The 23963-nt window shown below is 38.1% G+C and overlaps 1 protein-coding gene across 2 annotated transcripts in view; it reads left to right on the top strand.

Annotated features, from left to right (window-relative positions):
- LOC129426525 (ADP-ribosyl cyclase/cyclic ADP-ribose hydrolase 1) overlaps window positions 1-23963 on the top strand; it is an 84407-nt gene that overhangs the window by 28242 nt on the left and 32202 nt on the right. For both annotated transcript variants that reach the window (XM_073863930.1, XM_073863929.1), the window contains exons 2-4: window positions 9545-9810; window positions 9955-10037; window positions 19610-19683. In XM_073863930.1, coding sequence (XP_073720031.1) covers window positions 9545-9810; window positions 9955-10037; window positions 19610-19683 — 423 coding nt within the window. The remainder of the gene's footprint in view (window positions 1-9544; window positions 9811-9954; window positions 10038-19609; window positions 19684-23963) is intronic.

The following is a 23963-nucleotide window of genomic DNA, read 5'->3' as shown; positions in this document are numbered from 1 at the left end:
AAACACATAGTTGGGTAGCAAAAAAACAGCCTAGGGTTATTTATTACCCAACCATTGAGTTGAAACAACACAGTATTTAAGGTTAATAGAGAATGTTAAAATATAAATGACACATTTTTGAAAATTTGCTCATCCCAACTCAATTTGCCAGCACAGGTCACAAATGATGCAGCAGCAAACAGAAATGGAGAAAGAACAAGGTCTTCTAAAGGCAAAAACATTTATAAAACTATGGCTGATGGTTCTGTTGAAAATGTAAACAGGCTGTTGTAGACATACATTTGCATATAGCATATATATTATCCAAATCCATGCTGATTTGAGCATTAAAATCTTAAAAAGTGTTACATTTAGGTAAATTTAGAACAGATAAAAATGTGCGATTAATTTGCGATTAATCGCGAGTTAACTCATGAAATCATGCGATTAACTGCGATTAAATATTTTAATCTATTGACAGCCCTAGTTTTTTTATAAGTGTCAGAGAGATGTTTTTGCATGCTGCTTATAAATATATCAGTGGCGATATCTCATAACATGTTTTAATAGTCACGTCACGATAAAGTAAATGATCAATGTCCAGATTTAAAAGCTGCGGTGCTTACCTGCAGTTCCACGGTGTTTTCGCATTCTGAGAAGAGATATTGCTCCAGAAAAACTAGTTTACATTACTCTTTCCAAGTGTTAATCGTCCACACGATGTGACAAGACATAACTTCCATTAAGTTTAACGTAACATCCAAGAGCGCTGATCTTTGACGGAATAATAACTTCCGATTGGGGATTCGCAGACTGATTTACGAGCTAGTGAACTAATGAGACACACGGAGAGTGATTCAAAACACCGCATTTGTGTGTGTCCGTGTGTGGGCAGTTTTTCCATTCAGAGATGAGCCTGTTTAGAGGACCTCTATTCACTAGGTGGCGGAATGATACGAAAGGTGAAGCGGTTACTGTGCCGTTATCAGTAGAATATTGCCCGCCTCTTAGCCAATCAGATTCGAGAACCAGAAAGAACGGTTGTATAAAAAGAAATACATCACAGAACAGACTAACAAACAAAAAGAAAAAACAACTGGGTATCGCACTGTAGAACAATATGAGTGCAATCTACATGGATTTAAAATAAAAGTATCTTAATAACTTACCTTACTGTGTTATATAAAACTCCACAAGAGAAAGGCTGCATCTGAAAACTCTAAATTGCTGCCTTCTGAGGCAGCACTCCAAGGCAGGAAGACAATAAGGCATGTCCGAATCCAATGTTAGGTTTTCTTTCTGACTCCTGAGATGCCTCCATCGTCCTGGCCACGATTCTATGCGTGTGTGCGCATGGGGAATGTGATTAGTCGAGCCTGGTCGAGTTCAAAAAAATATAATGGCACCTAAAAAAGCACAAATTTAGTGTAAATAAATATTTTCACTTTTTACACCTTTTAATTGCATTTCTAGCTAGACATTTGTATTGTAGTTTTCAAATATTTGATTAGTTATCACAAAGGCGCTCTCTGTTTATATTTCAATCACGCTGCCTGTAGTGTGTCCGAAAGCGCTTATCTGAGCTGCCTTAATGCCTCCAAAGTTATTGCCTCATGAGGCAGCGAGGCAACAAGTCAGCTGCCTAAGTTTTTGGACGCAGCCAAAAGATTGCACGTCCTCTGTTCATCACACAGCGAAGGTTTGAATTTGTATTATGGGAAAGGTAGTCCATTTTACAAGGCAGATTGAATGCTGTTGATGTTAAATGTACTAGATGTTACTAGTATTTTAAAATTGTAAACACAATTTAATGTAAAGTCTTATTTATAAAAGTATGTGCTTAAAGACTAAAACCACAAACTTGCATACTTATACCCATTCATTCATTATTGTCTTAACTTAAAACTTTTTTTATTTATAAATTAGATTTTATATAAATACGTTTTGAAAAGTGTCAAATGCGAAAAAAATCAGGAGCACACAAAGAAATAAAGGGGCACAGTGAAAAAAGTTGACTAAACTGCTCAATTTATATGGATTAGTTTTATGATCTTTATACAAACTTTTTTTCGAAGCATGAAATTAGCATTAGTTACAGAAATCGAATCAAATGAATCATAACACTGTCTTCATTGTACTAATTAAATATAATTATTATTTTTTAGAGCTACAGAAGTGATTTTGTCTTTGTCTTGGGTTGTTTGATTAACATTAATGACACAGACTTAAGTATGTTAAATTGAGGTTACTGTCTCTTTAAGATAAGCAGGACTGGTTTTTGCCTAATCTATACATACATTTAAGACAACAAATCTTTTTATTAGAAAAAGAATACTGTGGAGATCATTTTGTTTGTATGTGCCCTGTGAAGAACATTAAGATTTTATGTTTGCTTGCTCTTTGAAACGTGTCTCTCTGTACATGCACTATTGAGTGCCCTTAACCCTTGCGCACACAAAGACGCAGGGCGAATTCCAAACGGCGCAGCTACAGTCGCTCCATATAAAACATTATGTTGTTTTTCAGTGCTCTATTCACCAAATGTATTTTAATCAACTACATGAGACATAATAGCACAACTCTCGCTATAGTTTACACATCAAGAGTTCTGATCCTTGAAGGGCATAGGGATGATCACAGGACCGGACACCTTCAGCAGCATGTGTGTCTGTGCGTACGGAAAGCTGCTCGCTTAGGGCCTTTTTGCATTTAGATTGTTTAAAATCACTTGAATGTTAACATTTGCAAGCCTTTGAAACACATACAAATGATAAACTTTCCCTATTTAAATTTGCGTATAATTAATCCCACGAATCCCGCGAATCCCATGCAAGCCGAACCGTGGGTTGTGATTCACGGATCAAATATTTAAATTATACAATGTTAAAATTACTTAATTTTACAATATAGTACTGGTTAAATGAATTACATTATGGTTTTTGAATCATGGGTTGAATAATTTTCAGATCAGCAAACAAAGTAATGTGGGAAAATAAAATTAGAACAAATCAAGAAATTACAAGCACATAAAATACTAGAAACAAATAAAGTAAGATCTAACAGAGTAGTATTTAGGTACAGAAATAGAATAAAATTAATAATAACACTGTTTTCATTCTACAAATTAAATACAATTAATCTTTTTAAAGCCATAAAAGTGTTTTTCTTTGTTTGATTAACATAGGGAGACAAACATAAGCAGTTCTTATAAGAGGAACTGTCCCTTTAAGAACAGATAAGCGTGGATCCATACACTGACACATCTGATTTCTTTTTTTCTGTTTTTATGAGAATACTTGCCACGACTGTAATATTACAAGATACTCTATGTGTATATCTCCTGTCAACGCAAAGAAATTATTTGTTTGCAGGCTTTTTGAAAAGTGCATCTGTGCGTGGGCTTTTGAGTTTGTGCAACAGCTCACTTTAGCATCTTTGTCCCTTAAACTGTCTAAAATCACTTAAATATTAACATTTGCAAGGCTTATAAACACATGCAAATGCTAAATAGATAGTTTAATAAATAGTTATGTCTGATTTATGATTTCTTGGATGATTATTATTGATGCGATTAGTTTCATGTATGCGTGATGTATTTTTTGACTGTGTGGACCAGTCGTCAATCTGTCAACCATTAACCAATTAATGTAATGTATTAATATATTAACAGTATTTCATGAAATATTTTGCAATTTTAACATGTTTACATGTACGTTTTTACAGTAGGCTAGTAGAACAATGTGTCTATAATTTTTTCCAATCCATTCCAATAAAATCCTTTAGGGTCACTTTGCAATGTCAGTCTATGTATATATGTTGTTTTAACTCATATCATTGAAACCTCAGAATTCCATAGTGATAAAGTTTTACAGCATTGTGTCTTATACTGTTTGCAAACAACTTAAAATATGTTTATTTGTGTTCATTAGAACTAAGACATTTATACATGTTTGTAACAACATGAGTGAGTAAATGATGACAGAATTTTAATTTTTGGGTGAACTATCCCTTTAAGCAAGAAAAAAGGCAAATGAACATACGCAGTCTGGTCCACGCCCAGAAAAAAATGAGCACCCTAACATCACACACAATTCATACTGTATGTAGAAATCAGATTGATTATGAACTCTAGGGCTGCAACTAACGGTTAATTTAATAATCGATTAATCTGTCGATTATTTTTTCAAATTAATCGATGAATCAGATAAAAAATAAAAAAACAAAAAAAGCTGATTGGATAGCCATCTCATAAGTGAAAACCATCCATTTACATTTGGCCACATAAATGCGTCTTGTGAAAACGGAAAATGCGTCTTCTACTCCCGCGTAAAATGCAAATACACCATTCATTACTTCGCCTTAAAAAATAAGACGATGTTTATGCAACAAAAGGTGGCACTTACTGTATGTTGTACTGTATGTTTGGCCGGGCACGTGCGTCTCTTGCTCGGCATTAGCTGGAGCGCGCAGTACAGATCAGCAGGAGAGTGACGGCGCGATGATTTAACGTACAGGTCCAAATTTCATTTATTTGTTTAATATGATTGGAGTTTTTTATTCGTTTTATAAACTTTTTTTACCCGCTGTCGTCGCTCCATAAAGCATAAGCATGTCGTCTTTGTTTGTTTACCTCTTTGCCGGCTAACTTCCAGGTGACGCGCTTACGTTTGTGAGGAGTAAAACACTGACATGTAGTTTTCTACCTTCGCTGTTTTTTTATCTTTTCTCCACCCTGTCTGTTACCCCGGATTTCCACTGACTGTGGAACGGCTGCAGATCCGCTGCGGAACGGCGGCGGAGTCAATCGGTTTCCATTCAGTCAATGTGTGTATTTCCACTGACTGCGTTCCGAATCCGTCACAGCTCCTGCCATCCGCAGCCCTCCGGAACAAATACGCAGAGCTTCTATTTTTGAGGGCGGAGCCATGACTATATCGCGTGATCATACCTGAATTTGCGAGATCTTGTGTTGTGATCTGGGCTGGTCCAGCAAAACGTCATAATGGGCGAAGACAGAACTAGATATCGTGCGATCATCACGTGAATTTGCGAGACCTCGTCACTTCAGCACGCAGCCGCTCTGCAACAAATACGGAACTGGTGGGTATTGGCGGAGTGCGGAGCCGTAACGCAGCGGAGCCAATCTGCAGCCGCTCCGCAGTTGGTGGAAATCCGGGGTGAGGCACCGAACTCTGCAAGCAACAGTGCGCGAGAGAAACTGACCCTGCGTCCCAAATCGCATACTTCCATACTATATAGTAGGTGAAAAACACTACTTCTCGTACTCTTTGCCTACTATATAGTATGGAAGTTGGCGGTTTGGGACGCAGCGCGAGTGTGTTCACTCCACTCCATGCTTAACTGAAGTGTTTCTTTTTTTTATTAAACGTCTCTGCGTCACGCGACACAACAAATTGATTATGAAATTCGTTGCCAACTCTTTTAGTAATCGATTTTTATCGATTTAATTGATTCGCTGTTGCACCCCTAATGCACTCACATGTCAATCTCTGAATTCTCTGTATAAGTCAGGATGAGAAAGTGAAATATGTTTTGCGAGATTTTATGTGTTGCCCCCTGAGGCAATACATGACTTTAACATCGCTTACATACTGGTGAATTAGGGTCTGTTATTTCTGCTTTTTCATCACATATGTAGGCAAAGTAATGCCATATCTCACTTCTACAGCCCTCTTTTTTTTGTTAGTTGTGGCTGTGTAGCGTGATCCATCTCCTCTTGCAGAACCGGTTTACCGCGCAACCCTAGTTCATGCAAATGTCAACAAGTCACATGATAGAAACCACTCTAGAAAACAAGCCCCTATTATAATTGAAAAGCAGTTTGTGTAAACATTATCAAATGACAAAACTTTCAACAGATTTGGGCAACTTTAAAAAAGAAATAATAAATCTGTAAGATTTTAATGATTAGGGCTACATTGTTACTACTCAATGAATTACAAAGTGCTTTGAAGAAATTTTGGTTCTTAGACAATTTACTATGCCTTTGCCTATCATATGGGGGACTGGTGGGATCATGTCTTGACCTGGCAGGGTGCCAGGAGGCATTACTATAGGATCTGTCATCACATCTAGAGGCATCACTATGGCATGACCTGTCATGTCTGAACTTGGAGGCGTACCTCGAACAATCACCGTGCCGTGACCTATCATGTTTGGACTTGGCTTCGTGTCTCGAACAATCACTGTGCCGTGACCCATTATGTATGGACTTGGCATCCCTGTGCTACCAACCGATTTATCACACCTCCAAACTGCAGTGTTGGGAAAGTTCACTTTCTACATGAACTAGTTCAAAGTTCAGTTCAGTTCATACTTTAAAAACTTTTAACTAGTTCACAGTTCCAAAAATGAACTAATTTATAGTTCTTTTTTCCCATATTATTATAGCCCATGTAGAACCACAGACAGCAATTATTTTATCAGTTTACCGAAGCTAAATGCGTCAGATTTCATCTTCATATCCAACTTTAAATCGTTTCCCAACCAGTATTTACATTAGCATTGACTGTCTTTACATTTTTGTATTTGCTTGCACATACCTTGAAAGGCTAGCGGCGTGTTTCAAGGGGGCCGCACACCGGACGAGAAGCGCTGCGCGGCGTCGCGTGTAGGTAGGACTATGACGGCATTTCGCACACTGCACGTGCACGTTAAATAGTGTGAGCTTAGTCAGATTCTATTTCAAGATCCAAAATATGCGTTAGCAGCCTATGTTGATCGTTAACGATTAAAATTATGTTATTTCATGTTTATAAAAAAAAACGATTAAGCACGCAGGTTCTGCCATTGTTTGGTTAATCAGCTCGTCTCGCACACTCTGACAGTAAATGAAATCTGACACCTGCTGCTCTGTGATGTGACGCGTGTTCAGGTCCGCTGAATTCAGGCAGCAGACACATTCAGTTGTTAGTGTTTGCTCTCTCTAACGAAACTAAATGATTTAATTACAAGAAAATAGGTGTGTTCGACATCAGCTGCAGCTGGATGTAACCGATCACCGAGATTAGCCGCGTCCAGGCAGGGAGGAGCTGAAAATGGAGACATGAAGTCAGACATGCTGTGGTTCCCGTAGTTTGCTGCATTTATGTTAGGCATGGCTGATCACGTGCCGTTTGCTTGCTTTATCGCAGTTAACATGATTTGTAAGATGTAAACAACATAAAAAGTGAATTATACTGTTTTGAATGTCCGTGTACGAGCATGAGTGGAACTGAAGAGGCTTACAGCATCTGTTTTTACAGGAATAAAGTTTAACATAAGCATATATTATTTAAATACCAATGTATTGGGGTCTACGTTTTTTATCCATTTTATTTTGATGAACATGACACAATATAACATTGCAACTACATGAAAAGAGCTTTAACTGTTATAAAAATTTCGTGAGCATCCGTGGAACTGAGGGCGTGAAAAAACACAAATGCGATGATTGTTGTCACAGTGGTGAATCCGACCAATCATGAAACAGCTGTGTCGTCATTGCAGCTCCTCTTCGCGAACTGCGCTGGCTGACTCAGGCGGCTGATCTCAAATCGCTCTTTCGGTTCTTTAAAACCATATGACACAGTCACGTGCCTTCAGCGCCAGCTCAAGTTGGACAAAATTACTAACCGACATGCACTGCTTTAAGTCAGCCACCGATCGGCCTGTGCAGTGCCGCATGATGTCGAACACACCTAATATCAAAACAACGGCAAAAGACGGTGTCGCGGTGAGCAAGTGATCTAACCGGTGAGAGGCTGAAGCACCGGTAATCACCGTTTCACCGACTATCGCGGCAAGCCTACTGGGCGTGTGTTTAGTAACGTCAGATAAAATACATGCACATTTGTGGGTTTTTTTGGTAAATAATTAGCCTATAAAATGCACGTTTCAGACCCGACCAACTGATCCCAAACCCGACTAAATTTTGAACACCCGCCCAAGCCAATTTGTACCCGCACAATCTAATTAAAAACCGCCCAATTGGGCGGGGACCCACCCAATCTGGCAACACTGCACTGCACTAATTAATATATTTTCACTATTAATTAATATTTAGAGGTTGCTTAAGACCTTTGAAGTTTCCGTATTATGTGATACTTGATGCTAGCATGTATAATTGTTTAATAATATATACTTTTTTATTTTATTTGTATTTATTTAACCTTTATTTAACCAGGGAAATCCTTTGAGAACAAGGCTCTTTTGCGCAAGAACCCTGGCCAAGAAAGCTGCAATAAAATTTCCACATAAAATAGAATAGTAATAACAATAAATAGTAAATGCAATGAACAATCAAGACAACAACAGTAACAATACAATACATCAAACATAAAATGATCCTAATTTGGGATGCAGGGACAGATACCCATTGTGCCTGCTTCCAGATACTTTACTAGCATCTTAAATTGGCCATAACAAATCAAGTTATCAAATTTTAAGTCATTCTGTAAAAGGTTAAATGCTGATGGTGTCAGAAATTCTAAATGCCTGCTTCCCTAGCTCTGTACGAGCCCTAGCCACAACCAGATGGAGATTATCATTAAAGCGCAGAGAACAAATACTGTTCTTAAATGAGATAAGCCTACATAAAGAAGGAGGCAATGTCCCAATGATGGATTTATATACAAACAATCACCACCAGGTTAGCCTACGCTGAGCAAGAGAAGGCCACTGAACTAAATTATACAAAGTGCAGCAGCATGTAAAGGGTTTGCATCCTGTAATAAATCTCAGTGCTCCATGATGCACTGAATCTAATTGATTTAAGTATTTATTAGGGGCATGCATATATAAAACATCTCCATAGTCTATAAGAGACAAAAAAGTAGCCTCGACCAATTTCTTCTTTATTGCAAAAGAAAAACAGGCCCTCCAAAATCTAAAAGTTTATTAATATACGGTAACATAAATACTTCTGGAGTAACAGGCATGCAAACTTTGGAAAAACACACAAAGTGCTACCGGTCCTTGTGTAATAATAAAACGATGCTGCCATTATTTTGTCATTTTTTACCTCCTGTAAATTCGCTCCAATTTCTTTTACAAAGCAGTGGATTACTAAGTAAATATTCATAGATTGCAAATATGCTTGCATATAAAATAAAATCTTAATGTTTGTTTTTAAAGCTCTAAGTGAAACGGCTCCTAAATACCCGAGTGATATTTTAAGCCAGAATATATCTGCTGGACCGTTTAGGTCTTCTAAAAAGAGAGTGCTGATGGTTTCTAAATCTAGACAGAAGCTGAGGGGTGATTGTACCTTTTCTGTCATTGGTCCAGAACTGTAGAATAGTCTCCCAGTATCTATCCATTTAGTTACATCAGAATATGAATTTAAGTTAAAAACGTACCTTTTTTCCAAGCCTTATAATCATCCTTAGAGTATAAGGATCTTTTATCATCAGTGGTTTTATTTTTCCTCCTTAGTGTGTCCTTAGTTTTGTGTCTTTTTAGCAAAGTTTGTACAGCACAGTGGTCAACTACTGTTGTTTTTATTGTGCTTTATAAATACAGTTTGATTTGATAATTAAAAAACTGTTGTGTTTGATCTTTTCAGTGGTAATGACTGTGAAGGCATATGGAAAGCATTTGAACAAGCATATGTAGGCAAGGACCCATGCAGTGTTCCTCCTGAAGCTTACGATCATTTGATGAATTCAGTTCAACAAACAATACCTTGCAATACAAAACTTTTCTGGAGTGGAACAAAGGAAATGGTATTTGCATTTGCCAAAGACAGGGATTGTCTGATGACTATAGAAGAATCATTGATGGGTTATATGTTTGATGGACTTCACTGGTGCAGCAATAATGGAAGTAAAGGTATGTCTTATAACTGTTGTTATATAAATGCTTTGTTCATTGAAAACTGATAATAAATAGTAAATTTGCTTAAGACTTGTGCTATATAGATAATATTTGATTAGCCATTCACTCAGGATATGAACTGACATTTTCTGTTACCAGAAACATTCACCACAGGTTGTCCTAATTGGACAGAGTGTGTCAACAACCCAGAGCGTTCTTTTTGGAATAGAGCTTCTGCTAAAGTAAGTAGTAAATGAATACTATGGAAGTGAATTACGCTCATGAACATTATGGTTAAAAACATTTCTCAAAATATCTTCCTTTGTTGTCATCAAAACAAAAAATAATACATGAGGGTAAGAGGGCTGGGCGGTATGACGATATATTCCGTTACCGCGGAATAAAATGTCAGACGTAACAGATTTTTTGTATTCCGTCTATTCCGCGGAATGCAACTAAGTGGGCGTGGCTAACTCTGCCCTCCAGCATGTTAGACTGAGTATGACGGAGAAACGTAAAATAATTCATTCATAAAAACAAATCTGTAATTTTTATAATAAGTGTCAGTGAATCCACCACGGGTCTCGCAGCGAGACTCTTGCTCGCTCTTTCTCTCTCTCTGTGCTCATGCAGCAGCCAGCCGGTCTGTCGCATGCAGTGGTCTCTTTAAAGCATGCGCAAGGAGCTGCAACGCCAAATAAAGTTCTTCCGCACATAATTCTAATAGTTGTAAAGTTTTCTGAACTTTAAGCAAGCTAAGACAAAACTCGCGTTTATATCAGTGACACGTGCGCTGCTGGATCGATGTAGTTTGATGCAATTTCGATGTAATTTCTGTACATTTTTATAAACAAAAAATTATATAAAGTAAAAAACATTTATACCGTGAAATATACCGTTCCATGAAATAAAATGATTGTTAGCTCCCATTCTTTCTGTGTTTTTGAAGCTTTGTGTCTACAGTACGCAATATAACGTGTGAAAAATACCACGTTTTTTTTTTAAACATGAACACATTTAACTTATCTGTATACCGCTGTTTTTACTGCCGTCAAAATGGGCTGATGTGTTTCAGCTCAAAATACACCAGATTTTTATTATACCATTTTTGGCTGCAATGAAAAATGCGCTGTTTTTGTGTGTGTGTCTTTAACACTCTGGGGTCGGCTGCGGGTGCCGCAAACTCTTTATTTTTCAATCACTCCGCAAAGAGACTTAGATAACTTTGCTGATTTTGGACATACAGATATGATTTATACATCATTTAAAACGTTAAAGTGTCTAGTTTTTTTCTGTCCACTCCCAATAAAAACAGAATGTTGTGCTTTTCGCAAAATTAAGAAAATAATCACAATGCATGATGCGCGTTTTGTTCTCTCTCCCTCAGGGAAGTCCTTTCTCAAACGCGTCAGAAAAATTAACTGTAACTTAACGAATACTTGTCATAGAAACAAAAGATAAATGTCTACATAATGCTTGGAATGTCAGCTTTTAAATGATGTAAGTGAGATTGAAAACATATATTGTCATTCGATGTAAACTGTATGAGAAGTAGGAGAGGGACCGTCTTTCTAATGTTACCTGATTATCTGTAATGAGAAGAGATCGCCACGCCCCCGTGCCATTGAAGTGAATGAGCAGAGACATCCATATGCATAACTTGTGCCTCCTGCAGTCAATGGAAACGCAATCCACAACCCAGTCTCTCCATTCCTTGTTGTTTCATCTGATTGCACCAAAACATGACATCTAAATCCTTATTTACTTGCGTATGTTTGTCAGTATCTCCAGACGCGAGTGTTTGTTCTTCCGTCAAACATGTCACGCGAGGGGAAACGCACATACACAAACACACGAGTCAGGAAACTCAACGTGTTTTTGGTATTATTATAAAATACGCGATTGCAAACAGTACAATCCTTATTTACTTGCGTATGTGTGTCACTATCTCCAGACGCGAGTGTTTTCTTTGTCTTCCGTCAAACAGTTCACGCGATGGGAAACGCACATACACAAACACACGAGTCAGGAAATCAACGTGGTTTTTGGTATTCTTAAAAAATATGCGACTTCAAATGGTACAATCCTTATTTAGTTGCGTCTGTAAACAAACAAGTTTGTCACGCTTGTCCCTTGTTGTGTTTCTACTATAATGATTACTAAAACACAAATAAGAGTCCAGACAACGATAGACAGTTCTTCTTTAGAGTTGTTTACTGCACAAAAGTAAACCTCTCGCTGGCCAACCAAATACTATTAGGGCCTGGACTTTAACGCATTAATTAAGATTAATTAATTACACAAAAATAACGCGTTAAACTTTTTTGCGCATTTTAATCGCACTTATTTTTGCACCGCGGAACATTTCTCATGAGTTTCGGTGGACCGATTATACTGGAGCACCAACTAGCGTTCATGACTTCAGACCACAACAAACCACAGTGCACATGAACGAAGAGGCTGATGAGATCGGTTTGGTTAGCCCAGTGAATGGGATTTTTTTTTTATAAAAACAAACAGATGTAAGCGTTGATAAGAGCATGGTTGTGTGTAAGCTATGCAACAAGGAATTCACATATCATCGCAGCACATCGAGCCTCATGTATCATCTCAATGCAAAACATACAGCAGCTAGCGAGGACATTAGCCCGACTCCGGGTACAACGACTTGGTTGAACAAAAATAAACAATATTTTGTTGCTTAAGCTTATGTATTCAGTCATTATTCATATACTAAAAATCCATGTAAAAAATTACTTCTTAATGTTCTCAGGTCAAATATTTATATGCGATTAAAATGTGATAAATTTAGATTGATTAATTAATTACAAAGCCTCTAATTAATTAGATACATTTTTTTAATCGAGTCCCGACCCTAATATATATATATATATATAATATATATATATATATATTAGGGGTGGAACGGTACACAGAAGTCCCGGTTCGGTTCGTACCTCGGTTCAGGGGCCACGGTTCGATTCACTTTCGGTACAATGGAGGGAAAAGCAAAACAAAAATGAAGGCGGCATTTTTTTTAGTACTTAAGCTAATCTTAAAAACATAGGTGTCCTTATCAGTGTTATTTTGAGATGTCATGAATATGAACTGAAATGCATTCAACATACTATCTCGTATTTCAAAAATGTATAGCTCTTTAAGTAATCTTGTACTCATCTTTCATACAAATATGGGTAAATGTATTACAAGTGTTACCTAAATACATTTTAAAATTACATTTTGGCCTTATTTCATATTGATGTACTAAAGAACAAAAAAATAGGCTTGTAGGATGAATTAATAGGTGTGTACGACTTCACGAGGGGCTGTAAGAAACGACAAGTGGATGACGTCAGAGTAACGCAAGAGCGATTTGAAATCAGCCTCCTCCGCAAGATTTCTCGCGGTACTCTGACGGTGATGGCGCTGCGTAAAGTTTAGCACGCTTAAAAAACTGAAAGCAGCTGAACTCGACAGAACTGCCCTGCGTATGCCTGTTGTATATAGCAGGACAATTTATCTCCTACTTCTCAGCGTGAGAAATACAAAGTGTGGCGTTTGAACTGACTGAAATGTGTGTTTATCAAGGTGAATGCGTGAGACTTGAGAGCCCTGATTAGATGTATTTCCACTCACATACCTAACAACTGCTGAACAACGCCGACGCAAAGTCCTCGTCTTTTCTACCACTCTCTCGCCTGTACTATTGTAACTGACTGGAAAACTGAAGTTTTGCCAAACTTGCGATGGCTGGCGGAACGTCTAAGGCTATGTTTACATTAATGCGTTTATGCTTTAAAACGCGTTACTTTTGCTACGTTTACGCCTTTCATCTACACTACATCACCGTTTTCGACCCTCATAAACGGATTCGTTCGCAAACGCTGAAGACCCTGTTTTAGTTTGAGAACTCAGACGCTGCTCTGAGTGTAAATGAACGTAGACGGAGTCTTATGTAAACGAACAGCTGATGTTAACGTGACAGCGCATCATTTTCAAAGTAAAAATTATTTTATTCATGTAAATATTGGTTTGCAACGGAGGTTTTGCTAAAAATAGTAAACATCTACCAACCAGCTATTATAAAAGCTATATCGGATTGTTTTAACATGTATCCTTTTAGATGTCTGTTTTATATTAATGTTTGAGTATTGTTGGGTTTAATGTGTTTATGTTTTGTTTAAATTTAGTTAGCTTACGAAAGATAGACTGTAATTTAAGCGCCATATAGGCATTGCAAAAGCCAATATGAAGGGAGAATTGTAATGGGTCAGACATTATTTTCCAGTTTAATGTAAGTTTTGTTTGCTTCTTTAAAATGAATTTCGTTTCAGTTAATTTGTCTCTTAATTTTAATCGATGTTTTGTTGATAAGTTTTGTGAATATAAATTAATAAAAACAATAAACTCAACGTCATTATTATAATGCTCGTTTAGGCGCTTGGCTTTTAGCTATTTGTGTGTTGGTAGCGGAGGACGTGCACGGACCTCGCACACTTTTAAAAATGAATGCAATAAGCATTTCTGATAGGCTAAAGCAATACTTCACTTCTTACTATGTTTGATTGAAGTTTGCATTTGCGTACATTTATTTTTGCTTCCAGTTCGCTACTGTTTACTGTTCACTTGAATGCTTTCTTATTAAATCATAAAGACCTTTCTGTTTAGTTAGAAAATTAAAATTAACCTATTAATCATATTAATATGTTGTAGGGGGAGCTAGAACAGTATACGTGTTTATGTTTTGTTTAAATTTAGTTAGCTTACGAAAGATAGACTGTAATTTTAAATGCCATATAGGCGTTGCAAAGGCCAATATGAAGAATTGTAATGGGTCAGACATTATTTTCCAGTTTAATGTAAGTTTTGTTTGCTTCTTTAAAATGAATTTCGTTTCAGTTAATTTGTCTCTTAATTTTAATCGATGTTTTGTTGATAAGTTTTGTGAATATAAATTAATAAACTCAACGTCATTATTATAATGCTCGTTTAGGCGCTTGGCTTTTAGCTATTTGTGCGTTGCTAGCGGAGGACGTGTACGGACCTCGCACACTTTTAAAAATTAATGCAATAAGCATTTATGGTAGTCTAAAGCAATACTTCACTTTTTACTTTGTTTGATTGAAGTTTGCATTTGATGAAATTTATTTTTGCTTCAAGTTCCTACTATTTAGTACTGTTCACTTGAATGCTTTCTTTTTAAATAATAAAGACCTTTTAATCAAAATTAACCTATTAATCATATTAATATGTTGTAGGGGGGAAATAGAACAGTATAAGACTTTCCCAAACACATTTTTATAGGTTCAAAAATAGTGTCTGTTATAGTTGCCAGCAAAGGACCCATGTATGAATTTTTGTCAATATCGCACACCCCCTAGGCTGCGTAAACATGCAAAGGTAAGCTATTATTAAAGTAATAAGTTATTTTACACTTTTATGCGCATGCCCAGTTACGTGATTGGTCATGTTTCATGCGTTTATGGTGGTGTATAGTGTGGATGAAGATTCTTTTTAAAATGCCAGTATAAACGAGGATCGTTTTCATTTTAAAATGCCGTTTAAAAACGCAAATGCTCTAATGTAAACATGGCCTAACTCTTGGGGAACACCACCACTTGCCATACTCGCTGTCGGCTGCTCATTCACTGACTGGACCGGCGTCGACGTGACAAAAAATGCAGAGTGCCAGAGAATGTAAACAGGCTCTGATAGAGCGCATACATAGGCGGAGCTCGGCTGCATTGGCGCCAATCAGAGCTTCAGAGCTAAAGCGGGGCAACAGATTAGCTGTCCATAAAGAACCCGTGTATCTAACAGTAGTTCCGCATTACATTAATTATTTTGCACGCAAGTTTTTTTTATTTTCATACCGTGTATTCTCCGTTTAAATTCATGCACCGAACCGTGACCCCCGTACCGATTCGGTTCGAAACGAATACATGTATTGTTCCACCCCTAATATATATATATATATATATATATATATATATATATTTTTTTTTTTTTGTGTTATAAATTCCCAAGTAAACCTTATCATTGTAACAGTACCTTTACTATTTCATTTATTCATTTTTTTTATTTCATTTATTCATTTATTAAGCACTTTTCCACAACTTGTCATTGAACAAAGTGCTGTACAAACACATAATCATAAAAGCATACATCATTTACACCACATTTAAATAACAGTAAAATAAAATAAAGCCCCCCATTTAATAACCTAGAAATTCAAAATACTATACCCTATTAAATGCTAAATCTAGAAGGTATTCTTTAAGCTTATGTTTAAAAGCAGTAAAAGTACGTTCCAATCTAATAGAAAGGGGTAGAGCATTCCACAATTTAGGAGCTATAGCTACAAACGCTCGATCTCCACTTCTCCGCTTTGTTCTTGGAGTCGATACGACCAGCTGGTCAGCTGACCTCAAGGATCGTTTTGGTTCGTATTTCTTAATAAGATTTGTCAGGTACTATGATTACTATGGTTTTTAAAGGTATACTTGTGAAATTGATAGAAAATATTTCTATATATACACACATTATATATATATAATTTTTTGTTATAAATTCCCAAGTAAACCTTATCATGGTTTTACTACAGAGAAAGTTACATTCCTGTTGAACATTCTTACAAGGCTCATTATGTGGCTCATTATGCGACTGTTTTGTCTCTCAGCTGTCAATCACTGATTATTCAGGAGCTTTCACGCCTCCACGCATACGGCCTTTCCTAAGCAAATGTGTCTTAGAAATTGTAAATCAATATATTGTTTCATGTGAATGAGCAGGCCAGATGATTTTCACATCATTTTGAAGAAAAAACTCTACTAGACTACTAGATCCTGTTTTGGAAAGTCTTGGGACAACATGTTTAGAATGAGTTTTGTGGACTTATATCAGTAACTTAAAATTTTAGCTTTTTCAAAAACCACGCATAAACGCATTCTCTCAAAAATTCAAACATGTACATACATGTTGATTATATGATATTGTAGCCCAGTTTGTGCTGAACTCAGTGTTATGAGACTTTTGCCATTTATATGTTTTTAAGCAACTGAAAAAAGCACAAATGTCAGTGCATGTCAAAACTTCCCCAGGGCCCTAAAAACCCCTTAGACCCCAGAGGGTTAAAATGTGCATTGAGGTTGTCCCTGAGGGCTTGGCGTTGTTTTAGTCGTTGTGCCTTCTGCGCATGTCATAACAAAAAAGTTGAGCCTTATATACCCTCATTTTGAGTTTGTGTGTTACGCTAAGTGTGTTACACTTATAAAGTTGGGAAACGCGTTCCTTGCCTTGTTATTTAAATACACCACAAAAAGTATTGGAAATGGGCTTAGGTTTAACAAGTAGATACATGTAAAACCTTAAGCTTACCATGAAATGTGTCACAAGCCGAATGTAGAGTAAAATTGAATGTATATAATATGTTAACAGCGTGACTTGTTAGTTTTAAAAAAATCAGCGTGATGAGCCTTCAGGTGCCGCTTGAGATTGGTGGTATTCTTCCCACCTTGTTTGTGGCCACATTTACCGTCGTCTTCCAATATCCATTCTGTTTTTCTGTCTGATGGATTATAGTGAAAGAATGTCCATAAATCATCTTGCCGTTTCCGTTTATTGGCGTCACCGCTACCGTCCTTCGAACTCGCCAAGGCTGCAGGTGTGTTGTTGTTTGAAATCTGTTGCGCGCAGGGTTTAAATTGGGCCGGGGCCGTCCGATGCTAAGCTCCGGCACATAGGCTGAAGGTCTCGCTCTGCTCATGCCAGTCTACCCGCTGCGCTTGTGCGTGTGTACTCGCTGCGCTGGTGCGTGTGCACTGACGCGAAGGGAATAGTGTGTTTCCATTCATTATGGGGCATACTCACCAATACCTTACATTTTATAATACCTTACATTTTATATAGCGCTTTTCTCAGTACTCAAAGCGCTTTACATATGAACGGGGGAATCTCCTCAACCACCACCAATGTGCAGCATCCACCTGGATGATGCGACGGCAGCCATATTGCGCCAGACCGCTCACCACACACCAGCTTATTAATGGAGAGGAGACCGAGTGATATAGCCAATTAGTATGAGGGATGATTAGTAGGCCAATGGGCAAGTTTGGCCAGGATGCCGGGCACACCCCTACTCTTTTCGAAGGACATCCTGGGATTTTTAATGACCACAGAGAGTCAGGACCTCGGTTTAACGTCTCATCCGAAGGACGGTGCTTTTTTGACAGTATATCACCAACGCAAGTTCAACGATTTGCGCGAGTAGATTACATACAAAGTCAATGCAAAGACGCAATCAGACGCGTCCCCGCACGGGGCGATGCAAATGACGCGAATTGGGCGGCGCAATTGCCGCAGAAACACGCGCTTTTCCTTTTAAACGCGTCTTCGCGCAAGTTATACAACTCGAGCGAAAAAACTCAGGAACTTCAAGAACGCGCTTTCACACAGGATCATTTGACATTGTAGAGACGAGAGAGAGAGAGAGAGAGAGAAAGAGAAAATAATGGTGCCCATGTCGAGGAAACTTAATAGAAGACTAGAAACGTGTTAAGGACTAATGTATGTATGTCACTCATCTAATTACAGTATGTTAACTGGATAACACTGCATATAACTCATTGTATAGTTTAATACATTTATGTATTTTGATTACACAAATCTATCTTATGCATATAGAATTATTCAAGGAGGTTGATTCCTTTTACTTCATTTAAAGTTTGATCAATTGTGCATAATGACATGTGCAACAAATGGATATAGGGTGTCAAACTCATAGATTTGCATAATTTAAAATTCAGACGCTCTTTATGAAATATTTGTGGTCAATCTCTGGCACAGATTTAAAGTTGAAACTTATCAAATCCTATCAGAGGTCCAGAATGTCATTAAAACACACCAGTAGCTTTGCTGTCATCAGTATTAAACATGTTACCCCTTAAAGTACCCTCCCTGCAGAGCCCCCCCCACATAACAAATCCCAATTTAACCCCTGGTTGCGCGTGTGTGCCATGGCGGCAGCTGGGTGGTGGGCGTGAGTTTGACTGTGTTGACCCAAAACAAGGATAGGAAGCGGCAGCATTGCTGATACTTTTTAGCTAAAAACAGATTTCACGCAAAATATGCATAAATTACTTGCATTGTGAAAGTCAGACTTAAAATCATTTTCGTTCCGTCTCATCAACGAAAACTCGAAAACGTGTGTGTGTGTGCGTGTGTGTGTGTGTGCGTGGATGTATGCATGCATGTGTATGTATGTCGCCACGTCATGTTAGGTGTGCACTGCAAAAAATGACTTTCTTACTTAGTATTTTTGTCTTGTTTTCAGTAGAAATATCTAAACATTCTTAAATTAAGATGCTTTTTCTTGATGAGCAAAATGACGTCTAAAAATAAGTCTAGTTTTAAGACAAATAATATATAATTTTAGTGAAATTGTCCTTAAAACAAGCAAAATTATTTGCCAATGGGGTGAGAAAAAAACTGCGAAATAAGATTTCTTTTTTCTTAAACACTTAATTCAAGTAAAAATTTCTCACCCCATTGGCAGTTATTTTTAAGCACAAATTCACTTAAATTGTATATTTTTGTCTAAAAACTAGTATTATTTACTTAGGTAATTTTGCTCATCAAGAAAATACATCTTGATTTAAGAATTTTTAGATATTTCTACTGAAAACAAGACAAAAATACTAAGTAAGAAAGTCATTTTTTGCAGTGTAGTAAGTGGGTGGAAAGAAACATTTGTTCATTAAATACATTTTAGGCTTATGAATGTTATATGATTTGTGATGATTTAAATATTTTTCAGTTTGCCGCTACTGCCTGTGGAAATGTGTCTGTAATGCTTAATGGATCTAAAGATTCTCCTTTCAACCCAGTAAGGTAACATATGCATTATGTCACAATACACATGATGGGCTTTCATACTGTTATGTTTTGTGTAAGTGGCAGCGGAGGCACTAACAAGTTCTAGAGTGGATGAGACAAAAGACCAGAGAATCTTGAAGATCAGATACAGTTATGTTTTCAAGTGCAAGAATATGTTGTGGTGTTGAATTGCCGAAACCTTTCTGCAACTGAAAATCATCTTTAAGAATTACATGCTATTAATGTTTTATGCTCCAAGATGTGCAGTTCTATAGCCTAGACAGACATGTTATATATATATATATATATATATATATATAAACACACACACACATTCTGGTTCTATGTTTTGTGGGGACATTCCATAGACACTGCATTATATACTGTAAAAACCCTAACACGTCCCCTAACCCCAACAATCACAGAAAAATTTTATGTATCTTAGATGTTCAAGAAACATCATTCTGGTTGATTTATAGGCTTGTTTCCTCATGGTAACCTCACAAATGTCATCACGAGGTCAAAATTTACTGGTATTCATATCTTTTTGAGGACATTTGGTCCCCACAATGTGATAATTACCAGGTACACACACACAGACACACACATATGGGTCATTCTACGGAAATGTCTATTTTTCTGTCCCTAGCCTTTACAGAAATATTACATTTGAAAAACACTTTAGGGTTACAAATTTTTATATATTAAAATAAAACAATATATTATTTGAACAATTACACCTTCTTGAGGCATCAATGTAGCAATATTTGATTTTTATGAATTAATTAGAATTTCAAGCACAGAACTGCTCGTACAGAGAGAAAATGCTTTATTTTGATCAAAAACAGTGTTTTCTTCCATTTAAAATACAATAATGTGTCAATAACTATCAAATATATGATGTAAATTACATTTTAAAAAATGCTAAATAAATATTATAAAATATATAATGAAAGTAGTGGTCCCCTGGAGTTGTCACTGGTGTTACCGTTTAACAAAAAAGCTCTTATTTTTTAAATAAAAATCACAATGACGACATCACTTGACTTCCTTCATTCAATTTCCTGGAGATCTATGAAGAGAAGTCCCTGGTAATTCCGCCGTCTCTTTTCAGTTATCAGAAATCTTCTCAGTTACCTCATGATTTCATATGAAGCTTTTAATTTAAGTCATGTCAGGGTTTTAGTTCTGTTTAGTTTGTTTCAATTCATGTTCATCATTGCTTCTTGTGTTTGTTACCTTTAATTAGTCTCACCTGTGTTTGTTAATCATTGTCATTAGTTACAGCTGCTTGTCATTAACACTCTCCCTTTATAGGTTGCCCCCATGTGCCTGTCCATTGTCTGATCTCGTCTGTATGTACCCTTGTCATCGTGTTTTGCTGTCCATCGTGATTAAAGTCCTGTAAGTTTCTGTAATCCCTGCCTTTGTCATCTTTTAGTTAAGAGAACTGTGACAGAAGATCAGACCAAACATTTGTGGCGTGTTAGTGTTCCCCTCCGTGTTTCAAGTTAGAGTTTTTTGTTTTCCGAAAAAATCAGTTTCGTTTTTAGCTTTATTTATGGATTTTTCGTTTAAACAATCACTCGGTTTGGAGCAGGGAGACCGTCTACCCTCGGAGCCCAGCGTCGCCAAAACCCCGGATGTTCCCCCTGACCAGGTTGCGTGACCAGAGTTTCCGGGAGCCGCGGGAGCTGCTAATGACGTCAGGGAGGACGTCCATCTCCCCGCCGCTGAGGGTGAGCCAATAACGGTGCCTGGGGTTTCTAACATCTGCTCGGATTGTGCTTTGGACATTTCCCACCCCTCATCGTCACCACTGGTTCCGTCCAGCCCGCCCATCGTAAGTCGCTGTTGGTCAGCGCTGCCGGTCCCGTCCGGTTTCCCTTTTGGATTTCCCACACCAGCCAATCCGAAGCTACGTCAGCGGACACAGCGTCACACCTCAGCTCATCCTCAGCGCGTCACCGGCGCTGGTTCGCCGGAGCCGAGGTGTGCCTCTCTGCCCACTGTCTCGGGGATTTCTCCAGTTTTCCTCCCCCGCTCCCTGAGACCTAGAGGTCGCCTCCGCTCGTCGGACCAGCGGCCTCGCTTCGGGTCTCTCCTCCCTCCTCTCCGTCAGCTCCCGTCCCCACTACGACGCCACCAGGCTTCGGTCACCCCTCTGGTTCCGCCCCTGGTCAGTCGTCGTCCTGCCCTCACCTCCGGGTTTTCCTCGTTTCCCTGTGTATCCCTCACTCCACCCTTCCGGCTCACTGGGCTCCTCCTTCCCGAAGACGTCACCACGGGACTCCCTAGCTCTGGCTCCGCCTCGTGGCTCCAGAATCCTCCTGCGTCTCGGTCGAGAGACCCACCAGCTCCGCCCCGTCCCTCCGGATCCTCGGCTTCCCCCGGGTTCTCCGCTCGCGTGGCCCCGCCCTGGATTGTCCCTCCAGTGTCTACGCTGTCGTCTGTCCCCAGGGTGGGACTAAAAGACTTCCATCACCCTGGCGCCCTCCGCCAGCGTCTCCACCCTGGGGATTCGTCTCGTCTGGTCTTTGGGTCCTGCTCTAGACCTTCCCTCACCTTTTCATCACAGATTTTTGGACACTTTCATTTTTGTTTGTTGCTCCCTCCCATTCGCCTATATTGTTTTCATCTACGGCGCGCGGTCGTGCCTACCGGGAGGGGGCGTACTGTCAGGGTTTTAGTTCTGTTTAAATTCATGTTCATCATTGCTTCTTGTGTTTGTTACCTTTAATTAGTCTCACCTGTGTTTGTTAATCATTGTTATTAGTTACAGCTGCTTGTCATTAACACTCACCCTTTATAGGTTGCCCTCATGTGCCTGTCCATTGTCTGATCTCGTCTGTATGTACCCTTGTCATCATGTTTTGCTGTCCATCGTGATTAAAGTCCTGTAAGTTTCTGTAATCCCTGCCTTTGTCATCTTTTAGTTAAGAGAACTGTGACAAGTCACTGGTATGACATCCTTTATTGTTTGGGTATTCTAGCAAAAAACTAGAATACAAATGGATTAAACTACTTAATTTAGTGAGTCTACAATGATTGACAACATGTGGTTTGATACTTTGCAGAAGTAATTTTATAAAATGCAGTTTTCATGAAAATTGTCACTGGCGTTACTGTCACTGGTGTAACCTTCTTATTAACGCCAGTAAAGATCAGTAACACCAGTGACAGGTGATTTGTTGTGTCACTGGTGTTACTGTGTTTTTTTCACATGTGACATGGTGATAATTTTAAATTCATTGAACTCTGCTACACTTAAGAATTAAAGATGCAATTTGTATAATCCGCGCCGCTAGAGGGCGTCAGACCAAATCAATAACAATGACGTAGATGAATGATGCTCTGAAGCAGCGTGGACTGATGGGATTTGTTGTCTTTAACTCAAACGCTGATGCCCATCAATCATACAGGAACAAGAAATCATGTTACACATGAGGTAAAGTAATCAAGTTTTATAAATGTTGTGTTTGATGACATCGTTTTTTTTTCACTATGTAAGGTTTCATGTAATGTTCAAAACGCAATTGTTAGTCATAGATGTTACAGTATTAGTCCAATACAATGGTTTGTTGACACAGCACAGTATTAAGTGTTCAGATGAACAAACTTACCATAAAAAAGCGAGTGGCCCGACAGACGCTATTACTTCCGAATTTGTCCACGACACTGTTGTCATGTGTTTTTTACGTCAGTAAAGGTGGTAACAAAGGTTAACATAGATATTGACGTCATTTACAGGCGACTGCACTGCCCCGTGTCACTGTTTAGGGCAGCAATTTTCTCATAATTTAAAAAGTATAAAAATAAAAAAAGTAGTTGAAAACATTATAGACATTGTTAGTAATCAGGTGGACAAAATATATAACACTGGACTAGTAGTTTTTGAATATTTTACTGCAAATATCTTACAAATTGTACCTTTAAGCTTCAAAGCTGAAAAAAATTAAAATAATATTTCATAAACACCTTTAACTCTTTCCCCGCCATTGACGAGATATCTCGTCAATTAATAGAAAACGCTTCCCCGCCAATGACGAGATTTTCCGTCTTTCCGCAATACCGCTATTATCCACTAGGTGGCGCACTTCCGCAACTTTTAAACCCGGAAGTACTGCCCTATGGCAAGCTGCTGCATGTCCATGTCTGATTTAAAGATCGCTATGAATGGGATCTCTATGAAAAGTCAGTCACAAAAATGGAATTACCTCTGATTTTTGCTCAAAATGTGGTGTTTTTGCAGAAATCTACTCATATTCAAAAGCTGATTACAAAAGAACTTGAAA

This window comes from Misgurnus anguillicaudatus, chromosome 25 (genome assembly GCF_027580225.2).
Source record: "Misgurnus anguillicaudatus chromosome 25, ASM2758022v2, whole genome shotgun sequence".
Lineage (NCBI taxonomy): Eukaryota > Metazoa > Chordata > Actinopteri > Cypriniformes > Cobitidae > Misgurnus > Misgurnus anguillicaudatus.
Note: the sequence above shows the minus strand (reverse complement) of the source record. Positions and strands in the feature narration are given on the sequence as shown.